General features: G+C 39.6%; 1 protein-coding gene across 4 annotated transcripts in view; it reads right to left on the bottom strand.

Annotated features, from left to right (window-relative positions):
- Positions 1–25,516, bottom strand: part of pde1a (phosphodiesterase 1A, calmodulin-dependent) — an 811,397-nt gene that overhangs the window by 256,406 nt on the left and 529,475 nt on the right. The window contains exon 1 of one of the 4 annotated variants that reach the window (XM_072579065.1): positions 10,549–11,118. The exons of the other annotated variants lie outside the window; for them this stretch is intronic. Within the exon in view, the coding sequence (XP_072435166.1) occupies positions 10,549–10,601 (53 nt within the window). The 5' untranslated portion in view covers positions 10,602–11,118. Of the gene's footprint in view, positions 1–10,548; positions 11,119–25,516 lie in introns of those variants that run through there. 4 annotated transcript variants of the gene reach the window in all.

Here is a 25,516-nt window from a genome sequence, read left to right as displayed (position 1 = left end):
AAGGAGTAAAAAGTTGCAAGAACATAGGGAAAGAATAGCAGAAAGTGGGATTGACTAGTTTTTCCTTTGTAAACATTGGAAGAATGCTCCCGATTACGGCGGGAGTCCTGAACTAGGGGTTTCAGTCTAAGGATGGTCGGGGGAGTGGGGGGGCAGTGTGGTGTTGAGCCATTTAAATACTGAGATTATCAGAAATTTCTTCATCCGGAGAGTATTGAGCCTATTGAACTCTCTGCCACATGAGTTTTCAAGAAGGAGGTGGATATGTCTCTTAGGGCTCATGGTATTAAAGGGTGTGGGGTGAAAGTGGGATCAGGTAGGATGATCTCTTATGATCGTTTTGAATGGTGGAGTAGACTCAAATATTTATTCCTGTTTCCTTTTCTATGTTTCTATGAAACAGCTGGCTCTTGCTCAATAAGTCAAATGGCCTTCTACTGTGCTACACTATTCAATATATTGTAAAATTGTATCTACTAAGTAAGAAAACTATACAAATTCACTGTGCCTGTATGCAGCTGTAGTAAATAATGAATGCTTTAACCAATGTACGTCACTGCTTATTGTCATAATAAACATAGAAATAAGATTTCTATGTTAGTTCCATTACAAACCTGACTCAAAATACAAATGTCTGTAGTCACTGTTACTACACAGGAATATAAGAACAGGTGTAGTGAAAGGAAAATAATTACTAACAGCTTAATAAAGGTGGGAAGGTGAAAAAAAAATCAACCTGATTCTTCTAAGCCTTGAAGACATAATGAGTTGATCAATGAAAGTGGTGACGGTTCCTGCTATGATTCAAACAATTCCATTCATAGCTTCAGAAATTGATGGTGAATGCAAAGCAAATAAATGATTGTGTTGTTGGCTAATCGAATACAGTTTTTTAGATTCAAAGCTCCATACTGAGATGTTCATATACCATGGCAGACATAGACTGGATTATTTGACTATGAGCAGCAGGTCCGGGAAACTGCCCAGAATTGTGGTCCTGAAACATTATTGAGTCAATGGGCTGGTTTGAGATATATGTGAAAAACAGGATAGAGGTATAATTGGTCCTAATGATAAACAATGAGTTGAGAGTAAAGGAAATCTATTGAGGAAGATTTAGTTATCTTTCAGTCAGCTTATTATTGATATATTGCAAAAATGAAACCAATCAGGTAAGTTATACAGATGCACACATTACTCATTAAAAGGAGTGGAAAGCATGAATTTAATATGCTGCCTGCAATTCAATGAAAGAACACAAGTTAACCACATTCCCATGCCAGTAATCAGGAGTCAGCCATTTTAATGCATACATTTTAAAAACCAATATAACTTGGTTAGTAATCTTTGCATGAGAATACGTTTGGTGTCATGAAACATTTGGATGTCTTTTGCAATTTTTTAGCTCTCACAAAACTGGTTGGACAAGCAGCTTGAAATATTCATCCTCTCATGAGCTGTATTGCACCTCATGTATTAGAGATATATAAAGATTTAATTAACAAATAAATGAATTGGAAAATTGGAAATGAAGCAATTATTTTAAGAATTCCACGAATCTACATCTAGGTTTTATACAAATGCTTGAAAACACATTGAGTCAAATCTTTGTCTCCGCTGCCTAAGCATATAAAGCATTGCCTATCTGAGACAGGCAAAGTGGGCAGGAAGAGCTCATGTATTTAACAGAAGCTGGCCACTTTCCTTTCCATTCATTCAACTGGATGGAAGAATATTTTACAGATTATGGTGAACATAAAATGATTTTTCTCTCCATGTGCCATTTAGTCAATATTGTATCAATGGTACAGATTAACATCTTATTTCAAAATGTCTGAGTTACTTGCACATTTAAAGTCACCGAATTAACAACAGATTAAATGACTCATGCAAGATAAGTGAATAGCATACAAAAACTAAAAACTAATTGTTATATTCCCTCCAGTTAGAAAATTAGGCAGTTAAAGTATTGATTTAATAATTACAACAATAAAGCAGAAAAGTCAGAAGCAAGTAATAAGAGACAAGCTTCAAATTGACTTTTATAGTCAATAAAAGTAAGAACATGCATTTTAAATAACATCTGACTACAGTTGTAAAAACAGTAAAAAGGACTGGATTTATTTATCACCATTATGTGGAACATTGTTTCAAGGTACTTGAAGGAATTGTCACCAGACCTTGAAGCGTTCAGAGATAGAGAAGGGAGTATTTGGAGGGTTGAGTTAGAACCTTTGTCAAAGTTGTGGGCTTTAAGCCAATCCTTAAATGAAGAGCAGTAGGAATTTAAGGGTAGAACACAAGGTATGGAACTTAGATGGCTGATACCCAATGATGGGCAAAGAAAGGTCAGATGTACAGAAGATCAGAGTCAGAATAACAGATTGGGTAGAGATGTAGAGCTGCTGAAGGAAATGTAAAGAGGCTAAAGAAATGAAACTAATTAAACACAAGAAAGATCAATTGAATTTACAGGATTTTGGAAAATGGGAGGCAATGTTGGTTAACAAGAACTAGGTTGATATGACAACAAGACTTGCATGAGAACAGGGTTAGGATGGCAGAGATTTGGCTGAATTAAGTTTACAAAGAGTGAAGTATGGGAGACCAGCCTGAAAATCATTAGAATGGCTGAGACTGGAGGGGACTTCAGTAGCAAATGGGCTGCGAATGCAACACAGCTAACTAGACAGTGTTGCCAGGTGGAAGCGGGCAAATTTTGTGATGGTGAATATATGCCACTGATAGCCCAATTTAATAGGATGTTGTTATAAAGAAATGAAATATAAATATTAATGTTTGAAAAGATTTTGTGGACCCATATGTATAGAACTTCTAAAGCACATCTTTGCTAAGCAACAAACACAAGGTACAACAGCAATAATGTTGCACCTTCAGGGAGCAGGGAGTCTGAATGGAGTCAGAAAGCCTGAAAACATTCACAGAGGGGACACACAGCCTAGTATTCAGATGGAATTAAACTGGTGCATTTTGAACCCCATCTACCAGAATTTGACCTGCGTGAAGAGCAACTTCCTATTGCTCACTTGTTTTTTTGCAACTCCTCTCAGCATTATGTGTGACCTGAAATTCCATTGACAGTCATCATTACCACTTGGGGAGAGTTGCTGAAGAAAGTTTTCTTGAAAGCTACCTGTTTGAAGCAAAGGGAATCCATACAAATACAGCTGTTCCAATTAGATACCCCTGTGCTAAAATCTTTGTATGCAGAATAGTTTAGGTATCGGAACACCATTTGAGACAATCCATAATTTATTCTTTTTTACATAAATTAATATATTACTTGGTTAAAGTTAACACTCCGAAGAATTTACTTTTTCTCCTCAGATGCTTGTGTGGGTGTGCACACTTGTGTTTGTGTTTTCTTTTGTATAATTCAAACCATTTGACAATAGATTTTGCTTCTTAGTTTGAGTGAGTTTCTTTTTTGTAAATACACCAGTTATTTGTGGTTGATTAAAGAAACCTGGCTGACTTGTTCTTAAATGTTGACCTTGGCAATCTGAGACCTATATAAATTGGCCACAATACCACTCTGCTTAAATTTAAAATTTGTTGCAACCAACAGCGGAGTGATACTAGAAAAAGAATCAGTGCTGCTCTCCAATAATAGACATAACACACATTTGGAGGCTATCCGACATTGAAACCTAAGACAAAGACACTTAATTGGAAGTGGGAAATACAGTATTAAGAAAGGAAAAATAAAAGAAAACACTATTGCAAATTTCTTGCACATTGAACTAAAGATGCTATGAATTGAAATGTCTAGCTGTGAGTTTATTTCAGCAGAGTGGGATAAATTCTAATACTTTGAAGGCATTGTATGTTTGTGAACTGAAATGTGTGACTAAGCAACTGAATTATTTGGAAACACTAGTTTTCGGAGCGCTGGTGGTCGCGGAGTAGAAAGAGAAGTTTAAATGCGAAAACAGTCAAAGTTGCACTGACAAGAGTTCAGTAAGAACATATCAGAATTGGAATTTGAAGAGAAAAGTAAGAGAGGGAAAGTGAAGATAGAAGGAAAAGTAGAGTGAGAAAAAAAGGCAAAAACATTTCAGAGAAATAAAAGGGAACATAACAGAGAAAAGGAGCAAGTGAATTAGAGGAGAGGCAGCAGAGAGAAAAGGAGTGAGAAAAGGGATTCCATTTGAAAAGGCTGGAATAAACAGGGGATGATTTATTTGAAACATATACAGAGAATTCTGGAGAAGCTTAGCCTTGGCCTCAGCATCTGCAGTCCTCGCTTTCTCCTAGAAGCTTAGCCAGTCTGTCATCATCAACGGAGAGAGAAACAGAGATCACACTTCAAGTCTAGTATGACTTTTCTTCAGAACTGAGGTTATTGGCATCAATTACTGCCTTGCCAATAAGGACAGTTAACACTGGATTATTGATCAAGATGGTTTTCAGCCTGCCAAAGGATGCTGGGCACTTCCCTGGCTGTGCTCTCTTTGTTTCCTTCTTAAATATGTCTATCAATGGAGTAGCGATAATGCTGTGGTGCAGTCCAAGTGTGCAGTAGGAATTACACATCCCAATGTGTTATTCTGGACCCAGAAAGTTAACACTCCACAGATGCTGCCTGACCTGCTGAGCTTTTCTAGCAACTTCTGTTTTTTTTTCTGATTTACAACATCCTCAGTTCTCTCCGTTTTTACGCCATGATTTCCTGACTGGAGGCAGGGGTACTCCATCACAGCCAGCTTTTTCTGTTTTTGGCAGGACCAGTCTCCGAGCCACTACATGTCCAAGGTAGATTACTTGTGCTGTTGCAAACTCACTCTTGGCAACTAGGAGAAAGTGAGTACTGCAGATGCTGAAGATCAGAGTCGAGAGTGTGGTGCTGGAGGTCAGGCACAGCAGGTCAGGCAGCATCTGAGGAGCAGGAGAATCAGCGTTTCGGGCATAAGCCCTTTATCAGGAGGGCCCTTCCTAATGAAGGGCTCATGCCCGAAACATCAATCCTCCTGCTCCTCAGATGCTGCCTGACCTGCTGTGCCTTTCCAGTACCACACTCTCGGCAACATTTACTACTGAATCAATTAACCATAGTCTTTCAAACACAGCTTTCAGTTGTCCCTCCGAGTGTCACTGTATACCAGGACGAATCAAGCTTTATTACAGCGTTAGGAATCTTGACTACTACTTGGCTTATTAGCCTCTATCATTTTGAGATGACACACAACTCTGTTTCCTTTTCCTCCAATTGGCATCTTGTTCAGAAGGTTGCAGGTGTCCCAAGGCTGCTGTTCTTCCAGCTCGCACTGAGCTGTGCTGGAGCACTGCTGTGATCCTGAGACAAAGATGTTGGCCAGGGAAGAGCATGGTGTATTGAAGTGGCAGACAACTGGAAGCTCAGCGTCATTTTCTGTGATGTTCTGCAAAGTGGTCAGTCAGTCTACCCTTTGTTTCTCTGGTGGTGAGCAGCATATACAGTAGACTAGAGTAAGTGGAGTGCAAGTAAATTGCTGCTTCATCTGGAAGGTGAGCTTGGGTCTTGGATGATGAGGAGGGAGGAAGTAAACGAGCAGGAGCTGCACCTTCTGCGGTTGCAGGGCAAGGTGCCGTGGTGCTGTGGGGACATGAAGGAGAAGTGAACCAGGGTGTCTGGGAGGGAACAGTTCTTGCAGAAGACTGACAAGGGAGGGGAGGGTTCATAAACATACTGGGCCAGGCTTCCCCATCCCACATTGAAACAAAGCTGAACAGAAGAAGCCAGATGAAGAAAACATGGCGCTAGCATTCAACTTGTTGGTCTGCTGTCTCTGTTCTTAATTCTGATGACTTTCACAAGGATGGGGAGAGACAGAGGTGAGTGTAAAATTGAAGACATCCATCTTGTTAATTTGGCAAATTAATTCCACAGCGCTCGACTCTGGCTTTCCAATATTTTCCTTGGAGCTGCCAACTGTTCGAAGACCCCTGTAGCTAATCAACCACAATCTCGTTTGAAGAGGGACAGTAAGGTGCTCATGTGCTAAAACAGTTTTCCTTGGCGCAAAAAGAAGTGAAAGTTTCAGCAAAGAAGAACAGGACATTGCTAAAAATTTGCTAACGGACACTTTTCTGTACTATCCGGGACATAGCTTTCCACGCCCTGCTCAACAGGAACATGGAGATCCCACAATTTTGACCAACATGCAGACACAATGGCTCCTGATTTATAAGAAGCGAGGAGAAAGTGAGGACTGCAGATGCTGGAGATCAGAGTCAAGAAGTGTGGTGCTGGAAGTGTGGTCCTGATGAAGAGCTTATGCTCGAAACGCCAACTCCCCTGCCGTTCGGATGCTGCATGACCGGCTGTGCTTTTCCAGCACCACAATTGTTGGCTCCTGATTCATACCTGAGCATGGCCCATTTGCCTGGTGTCCACTTCCTGACTCTCCTCTGGCCTCTAACTAGGTGGTAGACTTGACCCTGGAGTAAAATAAATCATATTTCATGGTCTGGATTTTCACTTCCTGGTCAGGAAGACAGTCTCCTGATATTTCCTGGCTCCGCAAACCCCACCGGGTGAAAGTGGCCAAAAGGTGGATTTTAGTTCCGGAGTGGTGGGAATTGAGCCAGGTGACCCTGGAACAAGAGTGGAATTGCTGGGTGTGGGGACAAGCTGGGCCTGCAGCCTGCCTCTGAGCACCAGAGCTGCATCAAAACTCCAGAAAGTTTTGCTTCATCTGGGTCAGGGATAAAGATATCCAAAAGAGAAGGGACCCTTTTGGATTTAACCTTGTTGTGACCAACCGTGGGTCGAGGAATAACCAGTTCATCCCTCCTGTCTGGGACTGAAACAAATTTGACCCAGGATCTGGATAGAAGATTGTCCAAACAAATCCACAAAATCAGAACTTTTCCTGTCAGGTTTAACTGGAGCACTTTGTGTTTCAGACCTGCAGGTCAACAACGTCACACAGGAGCAAAGGTACTGCTGATTACTCTGGCCAGCTGCCTGCATAAAATGTCCACAAATGTACAAAAAGCAAACTTCCTCCACAAAATTGACAGATACTGTGTTTGGGATGGGAATTCTAGTGTGGTGGCCACATCCACCATTTTCACTGAGGATTTCAATTGTGGTTAAAATTCGGATCCAAGAATCGAACCCACCTCCTGATTTGAAACTTTGATCTTCTTTCTTCTTCCAGTAAGACTATGATATATTTCATATTGGTATGTAGACTCTGGTTAATCTTCATCTAAAAGGGTTCACTTCTTCGGCTCTAACAGGCCCTCATTACAGCACAGAGATGTAAGTCTAGATTATGAACTCAAGTCATTGAGAACAGTTAAAACACAACATTCTGACTGAAAGGAGATGCATTACAAGGCAGCCATGTTAACACTTTAAAAGCTAGAAGCTGAAAAGTGACTGCATTGAAATTAAAGCATTCAGATTCTATTTTTCTTACTGAGGAAAGATTCGTTAACTCAGAGAAATTAGCCACCCCAGATGAAAGCTTTAGCAAAGACCCAAAGTTCCTTCACTTCATTTGAAACAATATGTTTTTAAACTTCGAAGGGATCTATTTAGATTGTCTCATTAAGTATCCAACACCTGATATCTGAACTATGTGTCTGTGTGGATAGAGTCAGGGAGATTTCCTTTTCATTTGGGTTCCAGAGAAAACTGTTGCTTGATAATCAGTTAGGCATGACACACAAGAAAATGAACATTGGTCTAACAGGCTGCTGACTCTCAACTGCCAGCACTTGCATCCTCACCCAAAGTAAATATTACTCCACTCCTTACTTATTCTTCAAAATATTGTCAGCAACACATCATCTGCTGGACTCCAAACACTTGAGTTCTGACTCGCTTTGATCGCTTGACCCCAAATGATGTTTCAGTGTTGCACAGATATTAAGTTCTCAAAAGCAGTCCCATCACAGGGATTAGACAAAAACCAGTTGCTTGCAGCATACAGACAGACAACCCTATCTCTTCTGTTGGGTTGTACATACAGCCGCAAGTGCAAAGCTTATATTCTCCAGAACCAAGAACTCAGAATATGTAATACCTAACCCAATGAAATATTTTGTACATTACTGAAAGGGAAGAGAAGGGAATACAGATAATGAAAGTTCTATTATGTTTTTAAAAGAGAAAGCATAATAAGACAAAAGGTGATTGAAGCACAATTTCGAACATTTCAGATTGGTTCAGTGGTGAGCACTGCTGCCTCACAGCGCCAGGGAGCCAGATTTGATTCCAGCCTCAGGCGACTGTGTGGAGTTTGCACATTCTCCCTGTGTCTGTGGGTTTCTGCTGGGTGCTTTGATTTCCTCCCACGGTGTAAAGATGTACACGTTAAGTGGATTGGCCACGCTAAATTGTCCATAGTGTCCAGGGATGGGTAGGTTAGATATGTTTGCCATGGGAAATGCAGGGCTACAGGGATACGGTAGGGAGATGGGTCTGGGTGGGATGCTGTTAGGAGGGTCTGTATGAACTCATTGGGCCAAATGGCCTGTTTCCACACTGTAGGGATTCTATGTTCAATTTCTCTGATAGATTTTTACATTTAATTATACAAAGAATTATAAGTCATAGGTGGAAATCAATTCAAGAATTCTACTTGTTATTCATATTTTTCCTCAGTAAGCAGTTACTTTATATATTATGTTTAATCAATCTGTTCAGGTTTCTTATGTCATATATCTGGGATAGGCAGGATTTGAAACTAGACCTCCTGACATTACAGTCGGGGCAAGAGCCAGAAATTTTTCAATTTAACCTGTTACGATGCATTTCCAGGGAAGGTAGGACTTGAACCCTGAGGCAGTGACACTACCACTGTGCCACAGATCCCCTATCAATCCATCTGTAGATTTTTAAAAAATCAACCTGTTCAGAGATGTTATTATGCACCTCTGGAGCAAATGGAACTTGAACCCAGGATTCTTGACCCAGAAGTAGGGACACTATAGGACCCCTCAAAAACTTTGTAAACTTGAATTCATTGTTCAGTCATAAAATAATTACTACATATTAATGATACAAATCATTTTACATTTGCCAAGCACAAGGTCAGCTCAACATATTTGTTTCACACAAGCCCAAGGCTGATATATGCAAGCTCCTCTAGCACTGGTACATTTTTGAGGCTTTCCTATCTACTCCCTCTTTCTCCGTCCTCTATGCAGCCTGAAGAACATAAAGAATAACTGTGTTTCCTGGGAACTGAAAGAATACTGGCTGAAATTGGTGTAGACATTTAGAGCATTTGCTTCTTGTCTACCTTTGTAATTCCATATCAAACTTACTATGAATTCGAGTCGCAATTAGGTTGGGCATACTTCAGCTTACAGAGTTTGAACTGCTTTTTCAGTATAAACATGAGGTAAGAAACCAAAACACCAGTGGACACTGCATTTGAATTTCTCTGTTTTAGGTCTTTATCTTTGTCAGTGCATTCTTCAGATGCAGTTCACTGATCCATGTGCGCCTGATCATTTTATTAACCTGATGATTAAACTTTTCTAAAAATGAAAACTGTCACTTTATCAGCGCAGCACGTTCTCACAGATTTTTACTGTCATAGAGCATTATATTCATTTAAAATTATAGAAGCCAACGTAAACAGGCCGTTCATGTTTTATATCTACGTCTATTTATTTATCCTATCAATTTCACAGCTGCGATACACCACAGATGTCATAAACTTTAGTCCAATGGGAGTGAAAGTGGGTCTCGGGATGTTACTTGTCATAAACAAAATAACATGTACACTATTTCTTTTTTCCAACCATAGACCCTTTATGCTGAGTGCCAGGAATAATGCCATTCCCATGCTTGGTGACCACTTGATTGCCTTCAAAGTCAATTACAGCAGTGTGTGGACAGTTAACTTAAGGTATCCTGACAGATGGGAAAAAATTCTTTTACAATGAGAAATCTTGGCTCCTTTTTGAAAGCAAAATTCTGACTTCTGCTGCTATTTTTTAAACAGAAAAGCATTATATTTTGAACTATTAAAAAACAACTCCACAATGGTACTTCAGTGAAAATAAACTCTGCTCATTTTATGAAGCTATGAAAATCTATTTCCTTCCAGTGTTTCAGTTGTCCATCTAATACACAGAATGGTTATTTTGCAAACATAATCTTAAAATTAACATTTGACAAACATCAGCAAAAATGACAGTTCTACTAGAGGTTTAACTGACTAATGATTAAAAACAGAGACGTTGCATTGAACTCCGATGCAATGTTCTGTAACTAATTGTTTTTATATCACCACACACAGCAAGCACATGTACAATGCTCTACAAAAAGTTTGCAGGGTACTTTTAAAAATGTGATCAAAGTACAAAATGTTCACTTAATCAACAGCAAAATGGAAGGATCTTAAAAACCATAAAGTGGTTTCATTACTGGTTTATTACATTATTTGTCAGGACGTTAACAGCTTACAAAATTAACTATTACACAACTACAACAAAACACTTCCACAATTTCTTTGCAATAATTCTTAACAGAAAGGGAAAAAAACTTTAGCAACAAAATGCAAAATACTAGAAACTTACCTAAATATGGGTTTTTGTAGATGCTTTTTCTTGATGGTAACACATTCATCCATTTAAAGGAGAAAATTATACTCCTCGTAGGAAGTTTCTTCTGAAACAGCCCGCAAGAGTCTGGAGAGTTATTCTCAACTAATCCACTGTGGAGAGTAGAGAGATTGGTCTTTTGTGCTGGGGAAGCCTCCCTCTCTGACAACTGAGCAATAAGGCCATAGAGGCCACTTCACACAGGCACGTCTATGTACTACCAAATAACGCACACTCTACAAAGCAGAGGGAGGCATGATATGACAAGGGAAGAGTCTTATATATGCAAAGTGCAAGAAAGACCTGATATTTTGCCAACTGTCATCCAGGTATAAAATGTAACAGATTATTGTAACCATACAAACATTCCATGTTTGTCTCAGCTAAACTGCAGAACAGAAAATAATCCCCACCCACCCCCAGTTGTAAAAAGAACAAAAGGCAGTAAAGCTTGCAAAACTTGGTCTGGATAACTTCTCTTTCTTAAATAACACTTAATGGGTGTTTTAATATTTCCCTGGGGGTGTCTGAAAGGAAGTTTATCTTGTAAAAAGCAAGTACTGTACGCAGACTGATGAAGATGAAAAATTCTGTGCTGTAGTCTGGCTGGCATCCCAATAAGAACTAGTTTTGGAAATGCATTTATTTTATAATCTGGCTTCTATTCATCACAGATGATGTGTAGATGTAACAGTCCAGAATAATTTGGCCAATGAAAATCCATGAGACAAATAATGTGAAATACAATAAATGAAATATTCCAGATATGCTAAGGTGCTTGATTTATCTTATTATGTTTCAGTCAGTGAACAACAAGTCGAAAATAGAAAAATGTTTTGTTAACTACGAAACATGTTGGAGAAACATACTGAATTTAATCAAAAACAACTTGCAGTTGTTTAACATCTCAATGTAGTAAAATGTACAAACCGCTGTGTGGGAGAAATATCAGACTAAATTTGACACTGAGCCACATTAGGTGGCATTTGAACTAAAAGATTGCTCAAAAGAGACAGGTTTTAAGGAACACTTTAAAAGAGGAAAAGGGGTGGTGAAATTTAGTGAGGAATTTCAGAACTTAAAACCTATCTAGTTTAGGGTGTAACCACCAATAATGAAGGTTATGAAATTTACATTTATATACAATTTCCCCTGTAGGAGTACTATAATTACTAACAACCAGCTCCTTACCCTTGCAGTCACTCTAAATTCTGTTTAGCAGTTAACACAAATGCATTTGTAGATGTGAGGAATTCAAGAGGTCACCATCACTATATTGGTGTTCTAAAAACTTGTAACTTAACTTTGAAAAATACTAACTGCACTTATATGTAGGCCTACGATGACACATATATTAAGGTGAAATTTTGGGACCAGCAAGGCAAATACATAACTTCTAAAGGTTTCTGAACTACTTTATGAAAATTATTTAGTATCAGACAACCGTATGCCAAGCTAAATAGAAAGAAGTTTTTCATTTTTCTTATCCGTAATTTACAGTAACTAAAGCTGGGTTATTCACCAGCTGTGGAACCTCAATCGAATTTCAAATACTTATATTTGAAAGGAATTAATTTTTAAATGTATTTTCCATACTTTAGCAAGCTGCCAATCAAATAAATCAAGGAATATTTTCTGAAGCACAATTTTCTCTTGAAGTATTGCATTTTAAATAGATTGCAATTACACAGGATCAGGAAAGGTTTAGAATTCAGTGATACCCAAATAGGTTTGCACAGAAACCTGGAAGGGGGAAAGAAATATCTTCTAAATCGGATGCAATTTTGACACAGTTTACACCAGAAACTGCTCACTCTCCTTCTGCTTCAATTACGTTGGCATCACAAACTAATATCCATATTCCACTAACATTTATATGGGTATAGCTAAACCAGACATGTCCAGCTGATTTGGTAGCCCTGAAAATGGAGGCTGTACTAAAGCAAACGTTTCACTATGATAGATGCACATTGAAGTTCATAATATTCATTTTACTCAAATTTAGACACACCTCACCTGGCAAGCGGGTCACATTCTGTCTAGAATCAACAACCATTGCACTGGTTTGCGCATTAACATCTTATCAGGTTCTCACCTTGTTCAGACAGTCTGGGAAATTTCTGACCTGGCTGTTAAAATCAGAATCCATGTTAAATCTTCAGTCAACTGCATTTTTACATTTTTCAATCTCTGACCCATTTGAACTCTGAGAGCTGCCCACATTGTTGAAAATGTGCAGCACTTATATGGGGAAGAAGTCTGGCTGAGTTTTCCCAGCCTGTAAATGACGTGGGCTGAGGTGAGTCATTTGGGAAAATATGGTTGAGAGTGTGGTGCTGGAGAAGCTCAGCAGGTCAGGCAGCATCCGAGGAGCAGGAGAATCGACGTTTTGAGCATAAGCCCTTAATCAGGAATGAGTTGGGAAAATATGGCAAGATCAGAAAAATGAGATACTTGACATCAAACAAAATGGTGAAGAAAATGAATACAATGAACTTCAATATAAATATAGCACAGTGAGGCTTGTGGTACAGTCTCTCAACTTTTTTTCACAACACTGCAGAAATTGACAGCGCTGTGAAATTAACAGGAGCAAGTGCTATAAATGTTGAATGAAGACAGCTGTTTCCTTGCCGATAGGAAAGGCTTTTGCCCACAAGGACTTGGTTCCAAGAGTCTCCTTTCCGTGTTTTGAAGGTGATTTCCTAGACCCTGGGTGGTATTTCTGCTCCACTTGCCATGTTTTACATTGGCAACAACACCAGTGGCAATAACAAAACTTTCCCTTTTTTTAAAAAATAGCTACTTGTTCCTCAAGGGGCTGGATGGGTTGAACTTAAAGCTCTAGCTTTAAAGAAACAATAATAATAGACATGATTAATAGTCAGACTTTCCCATAATATTGCTGCCTAATATTTAAAGTTTCCTGACACAAAACCTCCTATCTAGTGGACCAAGTGGACACACATTGCTAGCGGCAGTCATGATTCCGCAATCTTGAATTTCTTGGCCTCCAACTCATTTCTGCTGGGATTCAATGCAGAATTTCATAATCTACTGCATAAAAATGCATTAACCAGGGGACCAACACTACGGTTGTCTTGACCGAATTACATCCACTTGGTCGCCAATAGCACAGATCCTTCAATTTTGTTGCAATGGTTCAAGGCCCACAAGTCAGTTGTTAATGGAAAGAGATTTTACTTCAATAATGAGCAAGAGAAGGAGAAAGGGGAGGACCAAGGTGAGAAGTGGAGCAGGATGAATCTGATGTGGCCAGAGTTTCTGCAATTGCCTAACTGTCATTTATAGTAGACTCATACAAGCACGATTCAGTCAGTCAACCTGAGGCTCCAACACTATAAGTTTCATCACTATTATATAATGCCTTCGAATATAAAGCACATTTATAGAATCAGGGACATTTCCATTTCACTGACATCCACTGCTCATCTTCTATTCCCCTCATAATGTTTGGCTCAAAGTTTGAAAGGCAGAAGACAACAATAGAGACAAGTGATTGGACAACAGAGACTTAAAAAGAATTCCCACTTCCATGTGCCTGTTTCCATCTTTGCGGGAATCACCTCTGTTAGCAAAGAACTAAGGAGCACTTGGCTGCACCTCAGTGAGGTATTGAACAGCCAAATTGAGGCTTTCCCCAATCTTGTTTGAAGTAGCAAACTGAGTTTACAGATCAGACAAGGACATCTTCACCAAGATTCAACCTGTGGACCATCAAACAAATGCGAGTGTACCTCCATGGAGGCAACAGCATAAGCTTCAGGTAAAACTTCCCTAACATCAACAGCGATAAGAGTCAACGCATTGTCCAAATGGCTGAAAAACACCTCCCCTGTCAGCAGCTATTTACTCTATTCTCAACTAGCTCGTGGTCTGTGGAGGATAAAGAAAATGCTTCAGAGACATTCTAAAGCTGTGCTTGAAGGGCAGCATCAATGATATTCAGGATGGAGCTTGTTGAAAATCATTCAAACTGGCAATACTTTGCCATTCGGGTTCCAATACACACTTCATTAATAATTAGGCAAAATGGCATCACAGTAGGAGAGAAAAGGAAGCAAATTCTCCATTTTGGAGCCCATCACCCACAAGATGTCTTGCACCATGTATTTAAAGACCTATGGGTTGAGAATAGGACTGTTAGCCATTTGAAGACTCAAGGCAGAAACTCAGGACTGGACGTGATCCAAAATTTAAAGACAGCAGTCACTCCCAAGGAAGAAGGCCTGCATCTCTCGGTCTTCAAGGTCCCTGTACTCCAACAGTTTGGGCATTGTAGCTCCCAGCTGCAGTCAGGGTGTTTATTATTGAAGGATCACCTTCGGTTCTCTCTTTCTCTCTGGAATTCTGTGCTCTCTTCTTCTGCAATGAGGACTGCTGAGTGTAAGAAATAGATTCTGTGGAGGGGAAGGATTGACAATATTGTGAAGAGTTTCTCTCAGGAATGACAGTAAGCTGAATGTGAATGTCAGTGGAGGCTGTTCAGAGAGCTTCAAGAAAGAATAATGTCTGGAGCAGCAAGTTGTGTTAGTCTAAGGAGTGGAACCCAGGTGATGAAGTCAAGAGGGGCAATTAAAGGTGGTATGTCATTTACCTTTCCCTCCCGCATGAGCTTTTTGAATCTATTTCAGCACCATGCTCCTTGTTCCTCTAGCTCACAAATTCTCACTTGCTTTGTTTCTGCAACTGATCATGTGCACACTGGAATAAATGAATATTTCTCTTCAGGTCTCTATGCCCTACAGCATGTCTGCTAGAGATGTCACAGAAAACTGGGTTGACAGGGGTGGCACCACAAGACACCTCTGTGGCAACTGCTATCTGTGTTTGGACACCTATAGCTTGCGTCCATTCTGACCCCTCCTTGCGACCTTTTAAATAATATAGCTTTAACAATAAGGTGCCCAATCTTGTTGGTCAGAGAATCCAGAAGCAAATATCAATGATCTGCTGGAGTTACAAAGCCACAATAAAACCTCTTGCAGTAACTTAACTGCTTCCCTCACTATAGTTGGCTTTCCTCGCTATGACCAGTTCTGTCTCTTTCTGTCTGTATCATTCCTTTGTTTAAAAAGGGCAACAGGGGTACTCTGGGAAACAAAGGGCAGTGAACCAAAAATCAGTGGTGGGGAAGTGTTTGGAAAAAAAATTCTTCGCGATAAGATTTACTTACATTTAGAAATAAATTGTACTTATTAGCAATAGGCTTTGTGAGGGGAACGTTGTGTCTCACAAGCAAGTTTTTTGAGAAAGTGACAAGATGATTGATGAAGACGGGGTGGTGGAGGTTGCCTGGATGGCAGGCTGATACAAAGGTAAAGTCACATAGGATCCGCAGTGAGCTGGTATGGTAGTTACAAAATTTGCTTAGTAATAAAAGACAGAAAGTAATGGTGGAAGGGTGTTTTCTGCCTGGAGATCTGTGAATATTGGTATTCGACAGGGTTCAGCACTGGGACTCCTATTGTTTGTAATATATGTAAATGATTTGAAGGACAATATAGGCAGTCAGATTAGTACATTTGTGGACAATAGAAAGATTGGGAGAGTTGTGGATAATGAGGAAGAAATGCCAGATGATACAGCAGGATACAGATAGGTTAGAAACTTTGGCATAGAAATGGCAGATGGAGTTTAATCTGTACAAATGTGAGGTGATGCATTTTGGGAGATCTAATGCAGGACAGACATATACAGTAAATGGCAGAACCCCAAGTAGCATTTACATAAGAAGGGATTTAGATGTACAGGTCCACAGCACTCTGAAAGTGGCAACCCAAGACAATAAGTTGTTCAAAAAGACATATAGCATCCTTGCCTTCATCGATCAGGGCACAGAGTATAAAACTTGGCAAGTCATGTTACAGTTGTATAGAACTTCAGTTAGAATTTTGTGTACAGTTCTGGTTGCCACACTACCAGAAGGATGTGGAGACTATTGCGAGGATACAGAAACAGTTTACCAGAACGTTGCCTGGTTTGGAGGATGTTAGCTATGAGGAGAGATTGGACAAAGTTGGTTTATTTTCACTTGAACATCGCAGGCTGAGGGGCGAAGTTTATAAAATGATGGAAGGCACGGATGAAAAGGACAGTCGGAATCTTTCTCCGAAGGTTGAAATGTCACTTACTAGGGGACGTAAGTTTAAGCTAAACAGGATTAAGTTTATAGGAGATGTAAGAGATAGGCTTTTTACATAGAGGGTGGTAAGTGCCTGGCATGTGCTGCCAGAGGAGTTGCTGAAGGCAGATACTGTAGCAACATTTAAGAGGCATCTTCACACGTGGATGAATAGGCAGGGAAAAGGGGGATACAGATAGCATTTAGGCAAAAGGCTCTTTAGTTTTGAAAGGCATAATATGTCCTGCAGTCTTGGTGGGATGAAGGACCTATCCTGTGCTGTACTGTTCTTTGTTCTTATAATTCTGTCCCTTGTAACTTCGGTAAAAGTTGCAGTTATTTCTGTAGTGACTGTAAAGAGTCCGCCAAGAGGACCTCATAGAATATGAGTTCCCTGATTGGAGCTGTTAATTGGGTTCAAACAGGGAGCTCTGGCTGAACCAATAAGAACCAGAGAGTGTCAGACATCCTTTTCACTCAGAGAGCAGGCTGTGAGGGAGCTGCATCAGTGTCAAGAACTCTCCACGTGTAAATAAAGGGTGACTTGGTCACAGGATACCAGCCACTGTGGAATTATTTCAATTGCCAAATGATTGACCTAAATCAGCAATTGTCCTGTAGTGGTCCTACTAATTTGGAATAAAAAGGAAAGTGTATATGTGCAATCTGCGAATTGCATAGAACTCTCAGACTATATATTAATCATAACCTTTCATTGAGAAATAAACATAGTGTACAAACTGAACTGCCTGATACTTCAACTTGTGTATAAAGGTGAATCATAATTTTGTTGTAAGCTATCGATGTGAAGTAAACAAGAATTTTTGGTGATCACAACTAAGTGGCAGACATGTTTGTTTTTCATGCTTCATTACCACAACAAAGAGTGGAAAAACTTACAATTTAACTTTAATGACTTCAGTCTTATTTCACCATGAAGCAGGGTAAAGCATACATTATGAAAAAACAAGGAATAGGAAAACTACAGCGTTTCCAGGAACTGGTTGTAAACATGCATTTAAAGTTTGATGTACTGTATCTATATAAAATAAACATGCAGGAAAGGTCATTCACAACCAAGTAGCTTAAAATGGTGCAGCTTTTTTTTTTAAACAAGATGTTGAACTTCCAACATTAGAAACAAATGCCCAGCGTTTCTATTTGTGTGTAATTTGTTTTGCTTGCAGCTTGAGTGTACACAGTCATCTGTCACAGAAACTAAACTGCCCAATCAAGAACATCTGTTTAAAACCTGGAATAATTCTGCTATTTTGACCAGCCGTCCCATTTGAGGTGCATTTTATGTGTAGAGCAATTTGCTGTAATTATTATAAATTGCAACTCAACTTAATAATTTACAGTGTTTCAACATTTTAGGAGGAAGAATATGTTCCCTTTTATCTTCAAAAAAGAACAGCAGAATAAAAATCTTTTAAATTGGAGATTAATTTTTGTATAAATCCATTCGGAGCTGGTTGACCTCTGCCATGGACACAAGTTTGTATTGGATGGTTTGCCTCACAGAAGGAGGAACTTCAGATGAGTATACAGTGAGGAATTTTAACTCCTGGTTTGTCTGCTAACAGAGACTTACTGCCTGTGAGATGTCCTGAAAGGCCTAGCCCATTCTCAACTTAACCTTGAAAATACATGAATCACATAGTCAAAGGCAGCTCACTGGCAGTTTTAGAGGGCTATTATTATTTCAGGTACTTTGTGAAACCAGGTTCTTCCATAGCACTAATCCATCTGATTGAAATTATATCAGATTAGATTAGATTAGATTAGATAACTTATAGTGTGGAAACAGGCCCTTTGGCCCAACAAGTCCACACCGACCCGCCGAAGCGCAACCCACCCATACCCCTACATTTACCCCTTACCTAACACTACGGACAATTTAGCATGGCCAATTCACCTAACCTGCACATCTTTGGACTGTGGGAGAGTTCTTACAATGATCCCCAACTTTTCAATAAAAATTGAAAGAACTACAAATGCAGTCAATCAGAAACAAAACAAAAATTGCTGGAAAATCTCAGCAGGTCTGACAGTATCTGTGGCGAGAAATCAGAGTTAACGTTTCAGGTCCAGTGACTTTTTCTCAGAACTTGGATTTTTTTCATGTGATGTGTATCAATCGGGTGAGCTACTTTGTCACATCAGCAAACTGTGGTGTTAAAACAATGCTGCAAAAAACACTGCCTAATGTCGCCTTCAATGCTACAATGACGATGACCGTTAGTACGCCTGCCATCTCCATTGCGTGGATGGGAAAATCTATGGAAGTGGGCTTTGCATCTTCCAGCTGTGGCTCTTGTTTCAGATTCTGGGCAACTTTCTGCTTTGGAACAAATAAAGTTGTTTCACAAAGGTGATCAGGAGCAGGGCTTTTGAGTGTATAAGGAAACTCCTTGAAGTTTGCAATCATATCTTGTGAGCTAAATTGGCATTTATTAGTTCAGGAGAAAGCTGGGACGGCTTTATCAGCTCAGTCAACTCTTCCCACTAGCGTATGCATGTTTGTGTTGATAGCAAATAGTTTGCCCTGTTCCAAAGTCTCAAAGGCAGCATTGCAGAAGCAAAGGAATCTGACAGTGCTTCTTCCACACATAGCTTTGTCTGCAGTCTGAGTGCACGCTTTCTTCATATGTGGTATGTGCCTTTCAATTATATCATGCAATTGTGATTTTTGGGATTCCTCCAACAGGTATACTACAATGAACACTGCGTAAAGCTTGTCCAATAATAATGAGGTCCCAGTCAGACATTCACAATGCTGACTGGAATCAGTTTAATTGCAAAGACCTTTATGCTAATTTTAGGTCATAAAGTACAACAGTAAAGAAGCAAATATCAATTTATGCAAATGAAAGAAATGAAAGGGAATGTGACCTTGATTAGGAAATTCTGAGACAAGACTTGTGATCCTGGGACTATTTCCATTAGAATAAACAGGCTAAAACTCATTGCAACTTTGAAAACGATGAAGGGCTTTAATACATGTGAAATGTAAATACTATTTCCTCTGGTTTGGGAGATCGTGATAAAGGGGTCATTATTTTTAAATTATGGAGAGTTAGGAAGGAGTTTAAAAGAAATCTAAAAGGTGGAGATACTTTGTCATGTGGACTGCTATCAGCCAGCAACATTATATCTTGTAAGTTAAAATGGATAAATTTTTGAAGCATAAGAAGACACAAAAGCAATGGAGAGACATTGGGAAAGTAGGATGAATATTCAGTTGCCTATCACTCAGCCAATTACCTAACTGATCAGTGAGTCATATCCTCCAATCTTTACAAAGTCAACAAAAAGAGAAATTGACTGTTCAACACTAATTGACACCAGCTTCTCTCCATACAAGCTTCTCTCCATTTTACTTCATCCCACCCTGTTAACTTTCAATTCTATTTTATTTTTCTTTCATCTGTATATCTAACTTGCCATTGAATGCACCAGCACTATAACATGTCCATGTGACTGCGCATTCCATAATCTTACCATTCTGTACAATACAGATTTGCTATAAGGCTTAGCAAAACACTATCAACATATCATTATTCTGAGTGATACCTGTAAAACACAATGTACAGCTATGTAACTCTTTAGGGTGAAAGGTATTCATCCTCACATATATTTTTAACATAGACTTTTTCTAGAAGTGTGGAATGTTTTTGGGATAGTTTTATTTGTACCTTAAGTCCCAATGGCTAGAATCTGCTTTCCTACATATTTGAAACGCAAGATTGTTATTCATTTACCATATGTCTGTGTGCATATTTTTAAACATTATAAATGATTCAACAGAACATCTGCAATCATTTAGAAAATAATACCATTATGTAAAAGTTTTGAATTATGCTTATGTGATTGTTATATAAATTTGAGCCTAATAATCAAAGCAAAAAATTAAAATGAACAATTGTATTTTCTTCCCTTTGAAATGCTTTGCACCAGAAGTTTTTAAAAAGTAAACACAAATGGATTTCAGTAAGGTGATCAACAAGGTCCCCCATGCGAGACTGGTTAGCCAGGTTAGATCTCACGGAATACAGGGAGGTCTAGCCATTCGGATACAAAACTGGCTCAAAGGTAGCAGACAGAGGGTGGTGGTGGAGGGTTGTTTTTCAGACTGGAGGCCTGTGACCAGTGGTGTGCCATAAGGATCGGTGCTGGGTCCTCTACTTTTTGTCATTTACATAAATGATTTGGATGTGAGCACAAGAGGTACAGTTAGTAAGTTTGCTGATGACACCAAAATTGGAGGTGTAGTGGACAGCGAAGAAGGTTACCTCAGATTATAATAGGATCTTGACCAGATGGGCCAATGGGCTGAGAAGTGGCAGGTGGTGTTTAATTCAGATAAATGCGAGGTGCTGCATTTTGGGAAAGCAAATCTTAGCAGGACTTATACACTTAATGGTAAGGCCCTAGGGAGTGTTGCTGAACAAAGAGACCTTGGAGTGCAGGTTCATAGCTCCTTGAAAGTGGAGTTGCAGGTAGATAGGACAGTGAAGAAGGTGTTTGGTTGCTTTGTTTTATTGGTCAGAGTATTGAGTACAGGAGTTGGGAGGTCATGTTGCGGCTGTACAGGACACTGGTTAGGCCACTGTTGGAATATTGCATGCAATTCTGGTCTCCTTCCTATCAGAAAGATGTTGTGAAACTTGAAAGGGTTCTGAAAAGATTTACAAGGATGTTGCCAGGGTTGGAGGATTTGAGCTATAGGGAGAGGCTAAACAGGCTGGGGCTGTTTTCCATGGAGCATCAGAGGTTAAGGGGTGACCTTATAGAGGTTTACAAAATTATGAGGGGGCATGGATAGGGTAAATAGTTAAAGTCTTTTCCCTGTGGTCAGGGAGTCCAGAACTAGAGGGCATAGGTTTAGGGTGAGAGGGGAAAGATATAAAAGAGACCCAAGGGGCAACTTTTTCACACAGAGGGTGGTAAGTGAGCTGCCAGAGGAAGTGGTGGAGGCTGGTACAATTGCAACATTTAAGGAGAATTTGGATGGGTATGTGGATAGGAAGTGTTTGGAGGGATATTGGCCAGCTGCTGGCAGATGGGACAAGATTGGGTTGGGATATCTGGTCGGCATGGACGGGTTGGACCAAAGGGTCTTGCCACTGCTGTACATCTCTATGACTCCATGACTCGAAATGATGTATAACTTTTCAAATCAGTTTTACAACTATGAAAAGTGCCTTTTGTTTTATTTCAAAAAGAGCATGTTTTTCTGTAAATTACTATCTGTTTCAAAGGAAAAATATCATAGCCCCAATATGATTTTACATTAACTAATTGACTAGTCCACGTCTGAATTCAGTTTACGTTAGTCCTTAGTCCAGACAACATGAACTACATAAATGGCTAATGTTACAAGTTGGATGATCCAAATAATGGACAGGCTGTACAAATTAGATTAGATTACTTACAGTGTGGAAACAGGCCCTTCGGCCCAACATTTCCACACTGACCCGCCAAAGCGTATACCACCCAGACCCATACTCCTACATTTACCCCTTCACCTAACACTACGGGCAATTTAGCTTGGCCAATTCACCTAACCTGCACATTTTTGGATTGTGGGAGGAAACTGGAGCACCCGGAGGAAACCCACGTAGACACAGGGAGAATGTGCAAACTCCACACAGAGAGTCGCCTGAGGCGGGAATTGAACCCAGGTCTCTGGCGCTGTGAGGCAGCAGTGCTAACCACTGTGCCACCATGCTGCCCACAAATGTTGTCTGTTAAATTAATATTTGCTAACTCCATTGTCATTGGCACTATACAAACAGCACTATCTAGTCAAAGCATATTGATAATGTAATGGTCCAATTTGCATCTAATTAGGTTGCTATAAATTTCTTGGCAATAGTAAAATAGATTTGTAAGCAGATTAACTATAAAGACTGTTGGTGTATACCATTATTATTCCTATGAAAAAGACAGCAATCTCTAGAGTCCCAAATCAGCAATCAGGCTTTTGGCTCAAGTCAGTAACTTATACTTCAGCCCAACTCAAGACTTGCTTTTAACTTAAGACTTGACATGGGGAAGAATGACTTTTGACTTTAATGGAGACAAAGTTGACTCAGCAACATTCCTCAGTTTATAAAAATAGTTTGCTTTATAAATTTCCAGCACGACCAATTAGTATTACAATGAGAACTGTGATATATGTAATTCTGCACAGATTTTATTCTCCTCATGTCTCATCCCACCCATTGCCACCACTGATTGACTGCTCTGAAGTTTTTGTAAAGATTGGAGGATATGACTCACTGATCAGTTAGGTAATTGACTGAGTGATAGGCAACTAAATATTCATCCTACTTTCCCAATGTCTCTCCATTGCTTTTGTATCTTCTTATGCTTCAAACATTTATCCATTTTTAACTTACAAGATATAATGTTGCTGGCTGATAGCAGTCCACGTGACAAAGTATTTCCACCTTTTAGAGAGTTCTTTTACAATCCACAGCAGTGATTGACTGAGCAACTTATCAATCAGGGACAGGCAAACTAAGTTTGCTCATCCCCTTCTTTTGTGAGAAGAAAACTTTTGTTGAGGTTCAGTGACAATATCCAGATGTACGGGTAGTTCTTCTATAATGCGATGCTTGCGTTCTTATGCAACTGTGCATTGTTGAAAAGTCACGCTTTGGAAACAGTGCTTAAACTGTTGGTGATTTAATCACGTCATAGCCAACACACGTTTTAAAAGTTGGCGTTTTAGAAACAGTGTCCCCAATCACATTACAGTGAATTCATGTTAGTGGAATATGTGTTATAGCAGAATGACCTGTACATTACTCTAACCTGCGAGTTAAAATAGAAGGTTGTGGACTGGTACTGGCATCACATGCAGCCCATCCTGAAGTAATACAAAAGCTTTTTATGGCCACTCCTGACCTGATCCTTACATGCACTTGAAATATCATAACATCAAAGGGTATGGGACAAGTGCAGGAAATTGGGATTAGCAGGCTTTAGTGGTAGTCATGTCAGTGCAGACCTGATAGGTCAAAGCGCCTTTTCTGCGCTGTATGACTCCCATCTATTGGTCTCTATTGTCATCATCAATCTGAAATGTTTAAGGCCATGTATCTGAACAGGAGAGATGGATAGACAGTGGAATGGAACAGGAAAGTAGAAGTGAGGCAAGGGACAATGGAATGGGGCAAGAGAGAAGGATAGGGAAGCAGATCTTAAACACATTCCACATTATGTGCATTACATATACTAACTCTGCTGAATGCTGAAATGCTGAGGTTACTTTGGTGATTGCTCTGTGAGCAACATATATATCATTCTCACAAGCTGTGCAATTAACATTGTTATTGCCAAAAATTAGATACTTTGATTCAATATTTATCAAATTTCAGTCACAAAGAGAACTGTTGTCTGCAGAAACATGTACAAGGACATCAAATTTTATTTGCCTCTTGAGAAGTAGGTTTCAACATCTTTTTCAAACTAAAATGTGAGATGAAATGTTTACTGTGACGTTGCCTTGCCATTTAGTACAGCAACAAAGCCAGAAAACCTGTTATAATTGTCAGCAGACCACAGTCAAGGGAGATTCACTCATGGGGTACTGATACAATAAGTCAAAGGCAGCTTCAGACACCAGTCTGGGCTCTGCTAGAGGTGATCAGTCAGGATCTCTTCTCATAACTTACCTCAAAGTAAGTATCAGGTATCAGAGGTATCAGAGAAACGATGATGGCATTAATACTCCCGGAATGAAGGAGGACATTCCTACGCTACTGGGCATTCCTCCACTCAGCCATTTTGCTTTGGGGCTCTGGTCTGATAATTTCTTCCATGGCTGGCTCCTTTATAACACTGTTGTGAAGAGCTTTGGAATGTCTTTCAAGGTGATATATGAATACAAGGTGCAGTTGGTGGAAAGGCGTCATTGTTGTTTGTTGTTTAGACCATAAGAACATAAGGCATTGGAGCAGAAATTAGGCCATTCAGCTCAACGAGTCTGCTCTGCCATTCAATCGTGGCTGATAGATTTCTCAACCAAATTCGCCCGCTACTTCCTGTAACCCTTGCTCCCCTTGGCAATCAAGAACATATCCATCTTCATCTTAAATATACTCAATGACATGGCCTCCACTGCCTTCTTTGGCAGTGAATTCCATCGATTCACCACTCTCTGGTTGAAGACGTTTCTCCTTATCCCCGTTCTAATAGGTCTTCCCATTACTGTAAGGCTATGCCCTCAGGTCATAATCTCTCCTACCAATGGAAAAATCTTTCCAATATCTACTCTGTTCAGGCCATTCAGTATTCTGTATGTTTCAATGAGATCCCCTTTCATCCTTCCAAACTCCATTGAGTATAGACCCAGAGTCCTCAAACGTTTCTCATATGTTAAGCTTTTCATTCCTGGGACCATTCTCATGAACCTCCTCTGAACCCACTCATACAGTACATCCTTCCTGAGATATGTGGCCCAAACCTGTGTAAAATGCTCCAAATGTTGTCTGACCAGAGCCTTATAGAGCCCCAGAAGTACATCCCTGCTTTTATATTTAAATCCTCTTAAAATAAATGCCTGCATTGCATTTGCCTTCCTAACTACTCAACCTGCAAGTTTACCTTGAGAGAATCCTGGACTATGACTCCTAAGTCTCTTTGCACATCAGATTTTGGAATTTTCTCCCCATTTAGAACATAATCAATGGTTCTATGCTTCTAATCAAAGTGCATGATCTCACAGTTTCCCACATTGTATTCCATCTGTCACATCTTTGCCCATTCTCCTAACCTGTCCAAATC

Source organism: Chiloscyllium punctatum, chromosome 10, assembly GCF_047496795.1.
Source record: "Chiloscyllium punctatum isolate Juve2018m chromosome 10, sChiPun1.3, whole genome shotgun sequence".
NCBI lineage: Eukaryota > Metazoa > Chordata > Chondrichthyes > Orectolobiformes > Hemiscylliidae > Chiloscyllium > Chiloscyllium punctatum.
Note: the sequence above shows the minus strand (reverse complement) of the source record. Positions and strands in the feature narration are given on the sequence as shown.